The sequence below is a fragment of the Scyliorhinus torazame genome, chromosome 2, assembly GCF_047496885.1.
Source record: "Scyliorhinus torazame isolate Kashiwa2021f chromosome 2, sScyTor2.1, whole genome shotgun sequence".
Lineage (NCBI taxonomy): Eukaryota > Metazoa > Chordata > Chondrichthyes > Carcharhiniformes > Scyliorhinidae > Scyliorhinus > Scyliorhinus torazame.
In genome coordinates this window covers 258,509,582-258,522,054 of record NC_092708.1, presented here as the reverse complement: position 1 = coordinate 258,522,054, position 12,473 = coordinate 258,509,582, and the positions used below count along the sequence as shown (strand labels likewise).

At 47.1% G+C, this 12,473-nt stretch overlaps 1 protein-coding gene across 1 annotated transcript; it reads right to left on the bottom strand.

Annotated features, from left to right (window-relative positions):
- Positions 1-231: 231 nt before the first annotated feature.
- Positions 232-6,832, bottom strand: LOC140397933 (uncharacterized). Its single transcript, XM_072486195.1, has 2 exons — positions 6,335-6,832; positions 232-2,810 (listed from the first exon to the last, which is right to left on the bottom strand). Exon 2 carries the CDS (start codon positions 2,786-2,788, stop codon positions 1,571-1,573), a length of 1,218 nt encoding a protein of 405 aa, XP_072342296.1. The 5' UTR covers positions 2,789-2,810; positions 6,335-6,832; the 3' UTR covers positions 232-1,570.
- Positions 6,833-12,473: the final 5,641 nt, after the last annotated feature.

The following is a 12,473-nucleotide window of genomic DNA, read 5'->3' as shown; positions in this document are numbered from 1 at the left end:
AGAGGGGTGACATCAAAATTCCACTTGATTTTGACGTTGTGGATGACACAAAATCCTCACTTATTGGAGCAGAGGCATGGCTAAAATTAAAACTGCTGAAATTGACTAAGCATGTCAAAGCATCTCAGCAAAGAAAAATTTAGTACTTAAGGATACGTTATCCAGATCCACAATGCACAAGGACAAAGTTATTGACGGTGTATAAAGTAATGAAGAACAAGCCAACTTCATCACAGCAATGCTACCTCTCACAGATGCTAAACTACAAATAATCAAGGCAGAAACTCTACGAGATACGACACTTCAGCAAGTGATACAATGTCTATGTACTGATGTAGATCCCCAAATTTCTTTCTCTGTCAGTCTGGCCTCAATAAAAGTTGAGACGGATTCGCACGTAAACAGAAGTTATTTATTTAGCTTGCAAGCTTGAATCATCTTACAGAAATGTAAGAGACATCCAGCCTCTTTCATTCCAGAAAACGACTGAACTAAAAGACAAAGGGATCTCTGCAAAATCAATTCAAATGGTATCAAGTTTCACATACTCGACGGACATAGGTCAGCCTATGTCCCTCCTGACCTGTTCGATCTATTCTGATTGGCTCACTTCCAATCCCTTTCTCTGGCCCCTATCAATGAAGCATCACTCTCATAGACACACCTCTTCCTGCTTTTTCCATGCGGTCTCAAATTCCTTTGTCCCTAACTGCAAGAATCAAAGTGGCTTATTTCTACATTACATTAACTAGTAACTCTAAAGTAACTATTTTATATCACATTCGTCATTCCCTCCTTTTATCATTCCATGATAACCGAACTATCCAATCTATAGCTACGGTTCCTCATCTAAAAAGATCCGTCGCTGCATTTCCAATTCCTGTCTTAGCCCCCCTTCATCTGCCTCACCCTCATGGATTTTAACAGTTAAATTTTTTTTTCTCGGTGATTGGGGCGGTGATCTGATCTAGTGCACCCCGCATTCTACCCATCACACATTTAAGGATGGCCAGGCCCACAAAGATGCAGCCGATAGCTACCACTAGATACATGGCCATATTTATCAACCAGTCCTTCCATCCTCCAGATCCCCAGTTACCCCAAGAGTCAGGATCCTGCATCCCGTCCAAGTGATCCCGTATGCGATCCATAAATTTAGTAATGTTAGCGGTCAAGTCCTGAACACCCATGATCCACTTGCCCTGTACTATGGCGCATACCCCACCCTCACGGGCCAGAAGATAGTCAAGAGCATACCGGTTCTGCATTGCAAACAACCGTAGCTGAGACAACTCCTTAGTTATTGCCCCGAGGGCTCCCAAGGTTTCATTTCCCAAGATGGTAAGGCCGCAAATAAAATAATTCCGATCACGAACAGCCAAGGAACCCCCCACACCTCCCAGTGTCAATACGCTCAGAATGCCCCACCCGGCTGAGTGGCCCCGGTTGGGTGCAAGAACCTGAGGTTTTTTCCAGTTCTCGCAAAATTCAGCAGAGACTGCCCGGCGTGCTAACTGATTATGCAGGTTCCACGCCGAAGGGCAGGGGACTGTGGTAGGGACTAGAGTCCCTATAGCAATTCGGCGGGGAAATGGGGTGACAAAACGTTGGTCGCCGTACCATTAAATAAAAAGTAGTATCCTTGTTCCGTGTGGAGACTAGCATCACAATCAGCATATCGGTTGCGTAAGGACCTCCCAGTAGCCCAGTTTATCCAATTTTGAAATGCCCATTCGGGCCGCCCAGCAATGCAGAAAGCCCTATTCCCAACAGTGATATGAGAGACATTCGCCCAGCCACAAAGGAGCTGGAGGCCAGCGTTCAATGGAACGCAAGTGGTGTTATAACAAACGCATTGGCCAGACGCCTGGGTGATATGGCACCTCCTGTCCGTACAGGTGGGAAACAGACATGTTATATTTGTGTCCACCTCTACCAGCAAACAGCCGTACCCTTCACTGCTGAAGCAATTCTCGTACGACCGGGAATCCCTATTGGGAGTGAAGTGGCTAGGTATGTACGCCCTCCACCGTCGCAGCCTATCGTACTGTGAATGGGAATTATCCCGAGGGAGGGGAAGGCAAATAGCCGGTGGTGCTGAATCCGGATCGTAAGGAAGAGTGACTTGCTCGGGCAATGGCTCGGAACGCTGACAATGAACCACCGTTTGGGGAGTGCCCCAAAGCGGTGAAACAGAAAATAACCTAGGCACCGCTGCGGGGTTTGGGTAGCAGACAACCCGTCCCTGGCCATACAGACGGTGGTAAATCTGGTAGAAGAGATTCATACTACCCGGGTTTTCCTCAGTTTGGCCTTTAATTAACTTAAGTGCATCTCCCGGTAACCTACGTTCTAGCTGTACTTCCCTTCTCACACGCCCCGTCCTCTCTCTAGTCCCTTTCTCTTTCTCATGGTCTCTTCCTACACTCTTCTGACAGCCTGATGTTACCTTTATTGTACCACTTTTAACACATCCAAAATCAAATTTACATGTATTCCAAAAACAAGGCAATGTCCATATAATGTTCCCTTCCCATCGCCGGGACCGGTGCAGCTGCTTCATGACTCCCGCATTCTCCTTAACTTTGATGACCTTCCATGAGTCGATACCATGTCCTCGTATATGGGGGCAGCGAAGAACATCACCTTTGCATAGGTGATGTATCCTTGTAGATTGGTTGGGGCTACACAGATACATAATATTCCCCTTTTCCATGTCCATCGCCAATAACACGCCAAGCGAAGTGAGGCCAAATATCAGACAGACGATGCGTAGCCACTCCATCATGCTCCACACCTGTAAAATAGCACTGGAGAAGGGAGGCAGGTTAGTATCCGACCTTTTACAGTAGTGGAGATGGACTCAATTTACAGTGATGTAGGTGGACCCAAGCACTTCGTCCCTCCACTTTAACTGCTGTGGGGGTGGTAAGGAGAACTTGGAAGGGCCCGTCCCATCGCGGCTCCGACCCCTTCCTAGTCCAATTTTTGACCATGACATAACTACCGGGCTGGACTGAAAGTGAGCTAGGTACTGGGGCAATGGCTGGTGAGCCGCACGGACTGGGCCATGGAGTTCCTTGAGCACTTGCGTAAAGGCTAGAACATAGGTGGTCATTTCTTCAGTCATCTGATGAAACTGAACCCGTCTGGGAACCTGCAGGCTCCAAGGAATTCTAAGAGGCCTGCCATAAAGAATCTCGGCGGGAGAGAGCCGGGCCGGTCCCGCAGGTGTAACCCGCAGCTGGAAGAGGGCAACGGGGAGCAACTTAAGCCATGTCAGTCCCGTGTCTGCTCTTAATTTAGCCAATTTAGTTTTGAGGGTCTGATTGTGTCTCTCAACCACCCCGGCTGCCTGCGGTCTGTAAGCACAGTGTAACTGCTGGCGTATGCCCAACTGGGAGCAAAACTCCTTGTTAATTTGTCCAATAAAATGAGGCCCATTATCAGAACTTAACTGAGCTGGTATACCGTACCGGGGAATGATTTCCCTCATCAAGACTTTAACCACAGTAACAGCTTTACTATAGATAGTCGGATACGCCTCAACCCATCTGCTGAACACATCCACAATGACCAAAACATATTTATAACATTGACACCTTTCCAACTCAATGTAATCCATTTGGAGCGTCTCAAAGGGACCACTGGGCAACGGGGTTTGCCCCTTCCCACAAGGGATACCTTTTCCGGTGTTATATTGCTGACAAATCAAACACCGATTACTGATACTTTGGGCCAACCCCTGCATTTTAGGGTGCCACCAAGTGTCCAGCAACAAATCACTAGTCCCTCGAGCCCCACAATGAGTTGCAAAGTGTACACATTCAATGACCCATAAAGCCAGCACATCAGACATACAAGTCTGATGTGCAGGCGTGGTCCATAAAGAGGAAACAGAATCATATGTACAACCTAACCGTTTCCACATTTGTTTATCACTCTCAGGAGCGTCCTCCTGTAACCTTATGACGTCTTGGATGGTTGCCATTGACTTGTCAGAAGCAGACATATTTATAGTAGATCGTTTAGTCTGACTTAACATCTTAGGCACCATCACTTGCTGAATTTGCGCGGCTGTTCGCGCTGCACAATCTGCTCGTTCATTACCAACGTCAACTGGGGTTGTACCATTCGTGTGGGCAGCGCATTTAATAACGGAAATCTGCGCGGGCATAAGGAGGGCCTGCAGTAGGTCATTAACTAAACCCCGGTGGGATATTTGACCACACATAATCATGTCAGGTTGTTCTGACGAAATGTCACTCAAATCGCCCCTTATTGTGGTAGCTTCCTGAATCAAGGCTAAACAGTCGTGGCCAGGTGCGTCTTCATGGACAGGGGGACCACTAAGAAAACAGGCTGGATTGATAGTGGTACAGTATTTAAATGTCAGACGTGGATTGTTCAAAAGGTATATCTCATACCTATTCTGACGAGCTGCGGTAAGATGCTGACCATTCGCCCCATATCCCTGGCATGGTACTGGTCATGGACCTGACGTGTAATATGAGGGCTTACCGAAGCTGACTGTGGCCATAAATGTGGTGATATTGTAACAAAATCGGCTGTACCTTCTTTTCCCGTGACTGTGGCTGTAACCTTGACTGGCCATTCGGTCTCAAGTAATGGCCGGTATTTGTCCTCCAACTCCCTGTTTTGTCCAGTTCTGTCATAGGCCAGGGTAACGTGATGCAGTGACTGTTCAATGTCTAACGTCCACCACTGGGGGGTGATAGAAATATAGCACTGTTGTCTCATCCTCCTCTTCGCTGATCCACCCACCCAAAGTCACTATATTGGAGCTCCTGCTGGTAAACTACCATTTCTGCCGCTTGTTGGGATCGCAGATCATCCTTTTTCATTACATACTCAGTCTTAACCTTTGTAACTGAGCCTCCTTCTTGGCCTACACCCTCCTTCCAGTAAAATCTGACTGCCCTTGCCATCTGGGAAGGGTCGTTCTCTGTCCAATTCATGTTATTACATTTCACAGCAGTAACCACAGAAGGTGGTAGGCAATGCATTAACATAGCACAGTATTGAGGGGAATTCTGACCATTTTGATACAGCAAATCGCCTGACTGCCCCCGGTAGATTTCATTAAAACGCCCCAGACATTCCTATGGCTCGTCAATCTTCCTAGGTTTTAGGTCTAAGATAACAGAAAGATTTATGGGCCTTTGAAATGTGCTATTCAACGCATTCAAGATCTGTGTCCTTCTTTTCTCTATTTGCTCTCTTTTTTTTTAAAACTTAAAAATGTTTGAAAATTCAAATTGAATTACTGCAACTTGCAAGCTTAGCTCTGATCTCAACTCAGAACTAAATTTACAATTTGCTTAACACAAACTTGTATAACATTTACAACTTAATTATTTCTTTATCTTAACAATTTTTCTTTTAACAAGTTTTTTTTCTGTTACATACACATAAGTATTAGCAAAATCAACTATCATAAGTATTAGCAAAATCAACTATCATAAGTATTAGCAAAATTAATTATCATCTCCAGATTGACACTTTTTAAAATGGTGTCCATGATCTTCTTTAAGTTTCTATTAATCTCCAGATAAAATGAGATAAACCTTATTTCAAGTAAGTAAAATTTAAGGTTCTGGCAATTTCAATCAATTGCTTTCGAAAATAATAACTTTTATCAAAGAGGTGGAGAAACCCACTGGTTTCCTTTAATTAATTCAAAACGTAACTTTGCTGGTGTTCACTGACTCAAAGGAAAGGTATCCGATTACACTGCAGACTGGTGCTGTTATCTCAAGGCCTGAGTGAGAAGCACTGTCTGTTTTCAAATCCGCCTGCTGCTGTTAACCCTTTGAGAGACTTCTGCTTCAACCTCACAATCTCAACTAGACCTCGGAACTTTACAGTCCAAGGAGACAATTTTAGCTTAATCAACTATATATTTAAAACACTCACACATAGAGTTGAACCATCTTCAGATTTAAAAACAGTTATACTGGACTGAACCTTCATTAATTAAGTCACATCAGCCTCTGAACCCTGATAATAGACTGAACCTTTATTATTTAAGTCACATCAGCCTCTGAACCCTGATAATAGACTGAACCTTTATTATTTAAGTCACATCAGCCTCTGAACCCTGATAATAGACTGAACCTTTATTATTTAAGTCACATCAGCCTCTGAACCCTGATAATAGACTGAACCTTTATTATTTAAGTCCCATCAGCCTCTGAACCCTGATAATAGACTGGACCTTCATTATTTAAAGTCCCATCAGCCCAAAACCCTAACCCAAGCCGAAACAACAATATGAAATCCCATCAATTAAAGTGCTAATCCCCAGACTGACCTGTGATTTCGTCGAGGCGGTCTTTCTGTGCCAACCGCGAGTGACCAGACTAATCAGACGATAAGAAGAGGGGAACAATCAATGCTGGTCGTTTTCCATTTCTACATTGAGGGCCCTTTGTTCCCGTCCTCCTGTTCATAATCAGTCTAATTCTGATTTCGCAGTTGGATCAGGATCGCCCAGAGAAATCCCGGGTTTCGGCACCAAATGTAGATCCCCAAATTTCTTTCTCTGTCAGTCTGGCCTCAATAAAAGTTGAGACGGATTCGCACGTAAACAGAAGTTATTTATTTAGCTTGCAAGCTTGAATCATCTTACAGAAATGTAAGAGACATCCAGCCTCTTTCATTCCAGAAAACGACTGAACTAAAAGACAAAGGGATCTCTGCAAAATCAATTCAAATGGTATCAAGTTTCACATACTCGATGGACATAGGTCAGCCTATGTCCCTCCTGACCTGTTCGATCTATTCTGATTGGCTCACTTCCAATCCCTTTCTCTGGCCCCTATCAATGAAGCATCACTCTCATAGACACACCTCTTCCTGCTTTTTCCATGCGGTCTCAAATTCCTTTGTCCCTAACTGCAAGAATCAAAGTGGCTTATTTCTACATTACATTAACTAGTAACTCTAAAGTAACTATTTTATATCACATTCGTCACTGACTGGCCCAAAGGAAAATGTGCAAACTTTCGCAATGTCAGAGAGGACTTGACAATCATAGACGACTTTCTACAGTAATTCCATCATGTCTTAGACAACACATTCTCGCACACAACCACGAAGGACATAAAGACATTGAGAAATGTAGAAGATGAGCACGGAAATCAGTGTATTGGCCTGGCATCAACAAGGATATAGACAACTACATTCAACAGTGTCGATATGTCAAACACACCAATCGGCACAATGTAAGCAGACCTTAGTGGAAAGTGAACTAGTTACTCAACCATGGACTAAAGTCTCAATGGACATTTTTACTTTCAAGGCTGTGATTATTTGATAATCATTGACTATTACTCAAATTTTCCGGAAGTTGACACTTGGAGGTTCTTGCACCCGGGGGAGCTTTTTCCTCTTTGGTTCATTAGGTCTACTCGCGGATAGATTTTTTTGTGGTGGGGATGTCGCTATTGGCTGGGATCAAGGGTCAGAATATTGTGATATTGGACCATGCACCACACTGGGTGGACATGGTGTTGGAGAAGGGAATAGTGCAGAGGCTGGAGTGGAGATTAGATGTGGGGCTGTTGGGGCACCAAAGGTTTTGTGATAAGATTGGAAAAGTGATCGAGGAATATGTGCTGTTTAATTGTACGGGTGAGGTCTCACAGGCGGGGGTTTGGAAAGCTTTGAAGGCAGTGGTGAAGGGGGAGGTGATATCGTTTAAGGCAAAGGTGGATAAGGAAGAGAGGGTGGAACGGCAAAGGTTAATAGACAAGATGTTGGAAGTGGAATGGAGGTATGCAGAGGATGTGGATCCAGCACTGTTGGAAAAGAGGAAGGAGTTGCAGGCGTGTTTTGACCGGCTGTCCACAAGGAAGCTGGTGCGCCAATTGAGGCGGGCTCGGGGGCGGTCTACAGATCGGGAGAGAAGGCAGGGCACAAGTTGGCAGGCCAGCTTCGAAGGGAGACAGCGGCGAAGGAAATCGTTCAGGTTCGGGATGGGACAGGGAAGTTGGTGGTGGCTCCGGATGAGATTAATTGGTGTTTTTGAGGAGTTCTATGAGAGGTTGTATAGGTCGGAACCACCTGGTGAGGATCGGGAAATGCAGGAATTCCTGGATGGTTTGGAATCTCCACGGTTAGGGAAGGAGGATAGGACCACATTGGAGGGGATGATAGGGGAGCAGGAGATAAAGGACGCGATTAGGAAGATGCAGTCAGGGAAGGTAGCAAGGCCGGATGGGTTCCCCGTGGAGTACTACAAAAAATAAGTTGGCGCCGCTGATGGTGGGGTTGTTTGATGAGGTGATAGGGGAGGGGGTGCTGCCACAGACTTTGAGACAGGCATCGATATCCTTGTTGCTCAAGAAGGATAAGGATCCAACACAGTGTAGGTCGTATAGGCGCATATCACTCTTGAATGTGGATGCAAATGTACTGGCGAAGGTGTTAGCAGGTAGGTCAGAGAAGTGTGTCCCGAAAGTAATAGGCGACGACCAGACGGGGTTTGTAAGAGGGAGGCAGCTTTTTTCAAACATTAGGATGGTTCTGAATGTAGCTATGGCACCGGTGGAGGGGAGGGAGTCAGAGGTAGTCATGGCGCTGGATGCTGAGAAGGCGTTTGACCGATAGAGTGGGGGTATTTGATGGCGGTTTTGGAGCGGTTTGGGATTGGGGCGCTGTGTGTGGATTGTGTAAAATTACTTCACAGGGAGCCGAGGGCGAGTGTCCGCATGAATAATATGAATTGTGGATATTTTGCTCTACATCGAGGGACCAGGCAGGGGTGTCGTATGTCCCCCCTGTTGTTCGCACTTGGAATTGAGCCTTTGGCCATCGCACTGAGAAATTCGGGGATGTGGAGGGGGATTGTGCGGGGTGGGGGGGGGGGGGGGGGGGGGGGGCGGGGCTGGAGCATAGGGTATCCTTGTACGCAGACGACTTGCTACTGCGTCGGAACCGTGTGCGTCGATGGGTGGTGTACTGGAGCTGCTTTGAGTGTTTGGGTCTTTTTAGGGGTATAAACTAAATTTGGATAAAAGTGAATATTTTGTGGTGTCCCGGCCAGGGGTGGGAGCAGGGGTGGGGGGGCTGCCATTCCATAGGGCGGTCACCCATTTTAGATACCTGGGGGTGCAGGTGGCACGGGATTGGGGGGGAGTGCCATAGATATAACATTACTAGTCTAGTGGGGAGGGTGAAAGCGGATCTGGCAAGATGGGATTGTCTTCCTCTGTCGCTGGCAGGTCGGGTACAGGTAATTAAGATGAATGTATTGCCGCGGTTTTTGTTCATTTTTCAGTGCTTGCCGATCTTTTTATCAAAGGTGTTTTTTAAGGAAGTAGAAAAGATGATTGCCTTGTTCATTTTGGGGGGGCAGGTGGCGAGGATTAAGAAGGTGCTGTTGCAAAGAGGATGGCAGTCAGCGGGGTTGGGTCTCCCAAATTTATTGTATTATTACTGGGCGGCGAATGCTGAGAAGGTGAGGGCCTGGGTTAGAGTGGGGGACTCCCAGTGGGTTAGATTGGAGGAGAGTCTATACAGGGGGTCGGGGTTAGGGGGATTGGCAACAGCACCGTTCCCCATGGCCCTGGAAATATTCAGGGAGTCCGGTACTAGGAGCGACGCTGAAGATCTGGAGGCAGTTGCGGCAGCACTTTAGGTTGTGGGCGGGGTCAAGGGAAATGCCGATACGATGGAATCATAGATTCGAGCTAGGAAGGTGGGATGGGAAAGAGAGGGGAGTTAGGGTATTAAAGGATTTGTTTCTGGGAGGCCGGTTTGCGAAGTTGGAGGAGCTGGGGGAGAAATATGGGTTGGGGCAGGGGGAGATGTTTAGGTATATACAGGTCCGAAATATTGACAGGAAAGAGGTACAGAGCTTTCCGATGGAGCCGGCTGTTTGGAAGAGATATTGGAGAAGAGGGTGGTGTTGGCGATTTGTGGGGTGATTCTGGGGGAAAATAAGGGATCGCTAGAAAGGATTAAGGCACAGTGGGAGGAAGAGTTGGAGGAGGATATTGAAGAGGGGTCATGGTATGAGGTGCTCCGGAGGGTGAATGCGTCAACCTCGTGCGCGGGGTTAGGGCTGATACACTTGAAGGTGGTGTATAGGGCGCACCTCAGAAGGGTGAGGATGAGTCAACTTTTTGAGGGGCTGGAGGATGTTTGAGAATCGCATTCATATGTTTTGGTCCTGTCCAAAGTTGAGGGGTATTGAAGGGAGGTCTTTAAGGTAATCTGAAAGGTGGTGCATGTGGTACTCGAACCGGGTCCCCTAGACGCTATATTTGGGGTGCGTCAGATCGGCCGGGGTAGGAAGCGGGAGGCAGATGTCTTGGCCTTCACCTCGCTAATCGCCCGAAGGTGGATTCTGTGGGGGTGGAGGTCGGCTTGTCCACCTTGTGCCTCGGCGTGGCGGGGGGATCTGCTAGAGTTCTTAACGCTCGAGAAAGTAAAGTTCGAGTTGAGGGGGAGGATAGAAGGGTCCTACAACTCATGGGCCTTATTCATCGTGCATTTTCATGAATTGGATGACATCGAACATTGGGGGGGGTCGGGGAGGGTTGGAATGTATAAGTTATTGATTCTTTTTCATTGGTGTTTTGTAGTCAAAATGTTGGGAGCTGTTTGAGGATGGGTGGGATAAGGGGATTGTTGGCTGGGGAATTGCCATTGCATTTGCTGATTATCTGTTGTAAATTTTGATGAAAATGTGAAAAAGGAGAATAAAAATATTTATTTTTTAAAAGTCCAAGTGATCACAGGGGTGATCCCGTGAGGACAGGCGGACACGGACCAGGCATATCATGTTCATGGACACCCTAGTTAAACCATTTATATTGTTTATGCATATTACCAATGTATAAAGTAAAGATAGTAATCATGTTTGTACATAAACATCAATATCTCCTAAGGAAGGGGGATGTGGTGATATGCCTGTAGATAATATTACATGTATTGAACAGTGCGACCTCCCACCAGCAGGTGGCATCAGATATACGTCAGGGCATATCCGGCTATCTTCAGAAGGTTGTAAGGCGTACATGAGGGCAGTTGTGCATAGGGATAGTTCCAGGGGAGTCTAAAGGAACTCTATGATAATTTGCTCTGTATCTGATTGCTACCTTACCATGTGTACATAATAAATCCTAGTTCTGGCGAAGTCACCAGCACTTCTGTAGATTCATTGCTGGACAAGAACACCGTTCACAAAAACCCGCAGTTGCGTCTCCTGAAGAAAGACCACCCCTGCCTTCAAGGTCCTCAAGTGCACAAAGACCCAAGACCTCTTAACCCGCCTGTTCAGCCCCAGTACGTTACATGTTACAATCATTACAGGAGGCTTGTTCCTCCATTCCCCTCTACTGTCTGCCATCCTCCCCTTCCATTTCTGTCCCCATTAATTTCACCCTAAACCGGGCCCATCCAAGACGGCCGCTCTTCTCCATCCAAGACCCCGCTCCTACTCCAACATTGCCACATCGCATCCCCCCACCTCTCCCCCCTGCCCCCCCCCCCCCCCCCCACGCACCTCACCTCCCTCCCCGCCCGGCCTACCCCCATGGGCACCTCACTTCCGTTCACCAGCATTATCTGCCAGTGTGGCAGCTCCTGGCCAAAGGCTCCTCCTATCTACCCCTCCACCCCTCCCCCCACCCTTCCCTCCCTGGTCTATGCAAACGACTCCCTGTGGACCTCCCCCTCCCCCACCCAATCAAACACAGATCCAAATCCACAGGTCACCTTATCCAAAAAATAAAAACCGCTACAGGCGGATTGTGTGTGAGGGGGGGGGGGGGGGGCTGCTTACGAACGCATTGCCTCTTAGTGAACAATCACAACAACAAAATCACCATACCCGAGAAGAAGAAAAAAAGAAACACCCTCCAGCTCCCACACTGCTCGTGTCTTCCCAACTCCGTTCTTCCGACTCTTTCGTCTTCCATCAACATTCAGTTTTCACCCAGTTTATGGTCTCTAATAAAGCCATTGGCCTCCTCTGATGTTTCAAAATAATAATCCCGGCCTTTAAAAGTCACCCACAGTTTTGCCAGGTACAGCGCCCCAAATTTGATCTGCCTTCGTTGAAGAGACACTTTGGCCCTGTTGAACCCAGTGCGCCTTTTCACCAGCTCTGATCCAATGTCCTGATAAGATTCGTACTTTGTTCCCCTTCCATTCGCAGTTCCGCTTCTCTCTGGTCCACCACAGGCTGTCCTCGTTCTCACCCATGGCAGCTCCCCCGCTCTTGGCTTCTGTCTCAGAGACCTGTGTGCTCTATCCACCTCTGAGGCCTTGTCCAGCACCCCCTCCGCCACCAGCCCTGCCAACATCCTCGAGATGTATCTTGTAGCACTCGTACCTTTCACTCCTTCAGGCAGGCCGACAATACGCAGGTTCTGCCTTCCAGATCTGTTCTCCTGCTCCTCTATCTTTACCCTTAATGATTTTCAAAGGTCTCCCACAAG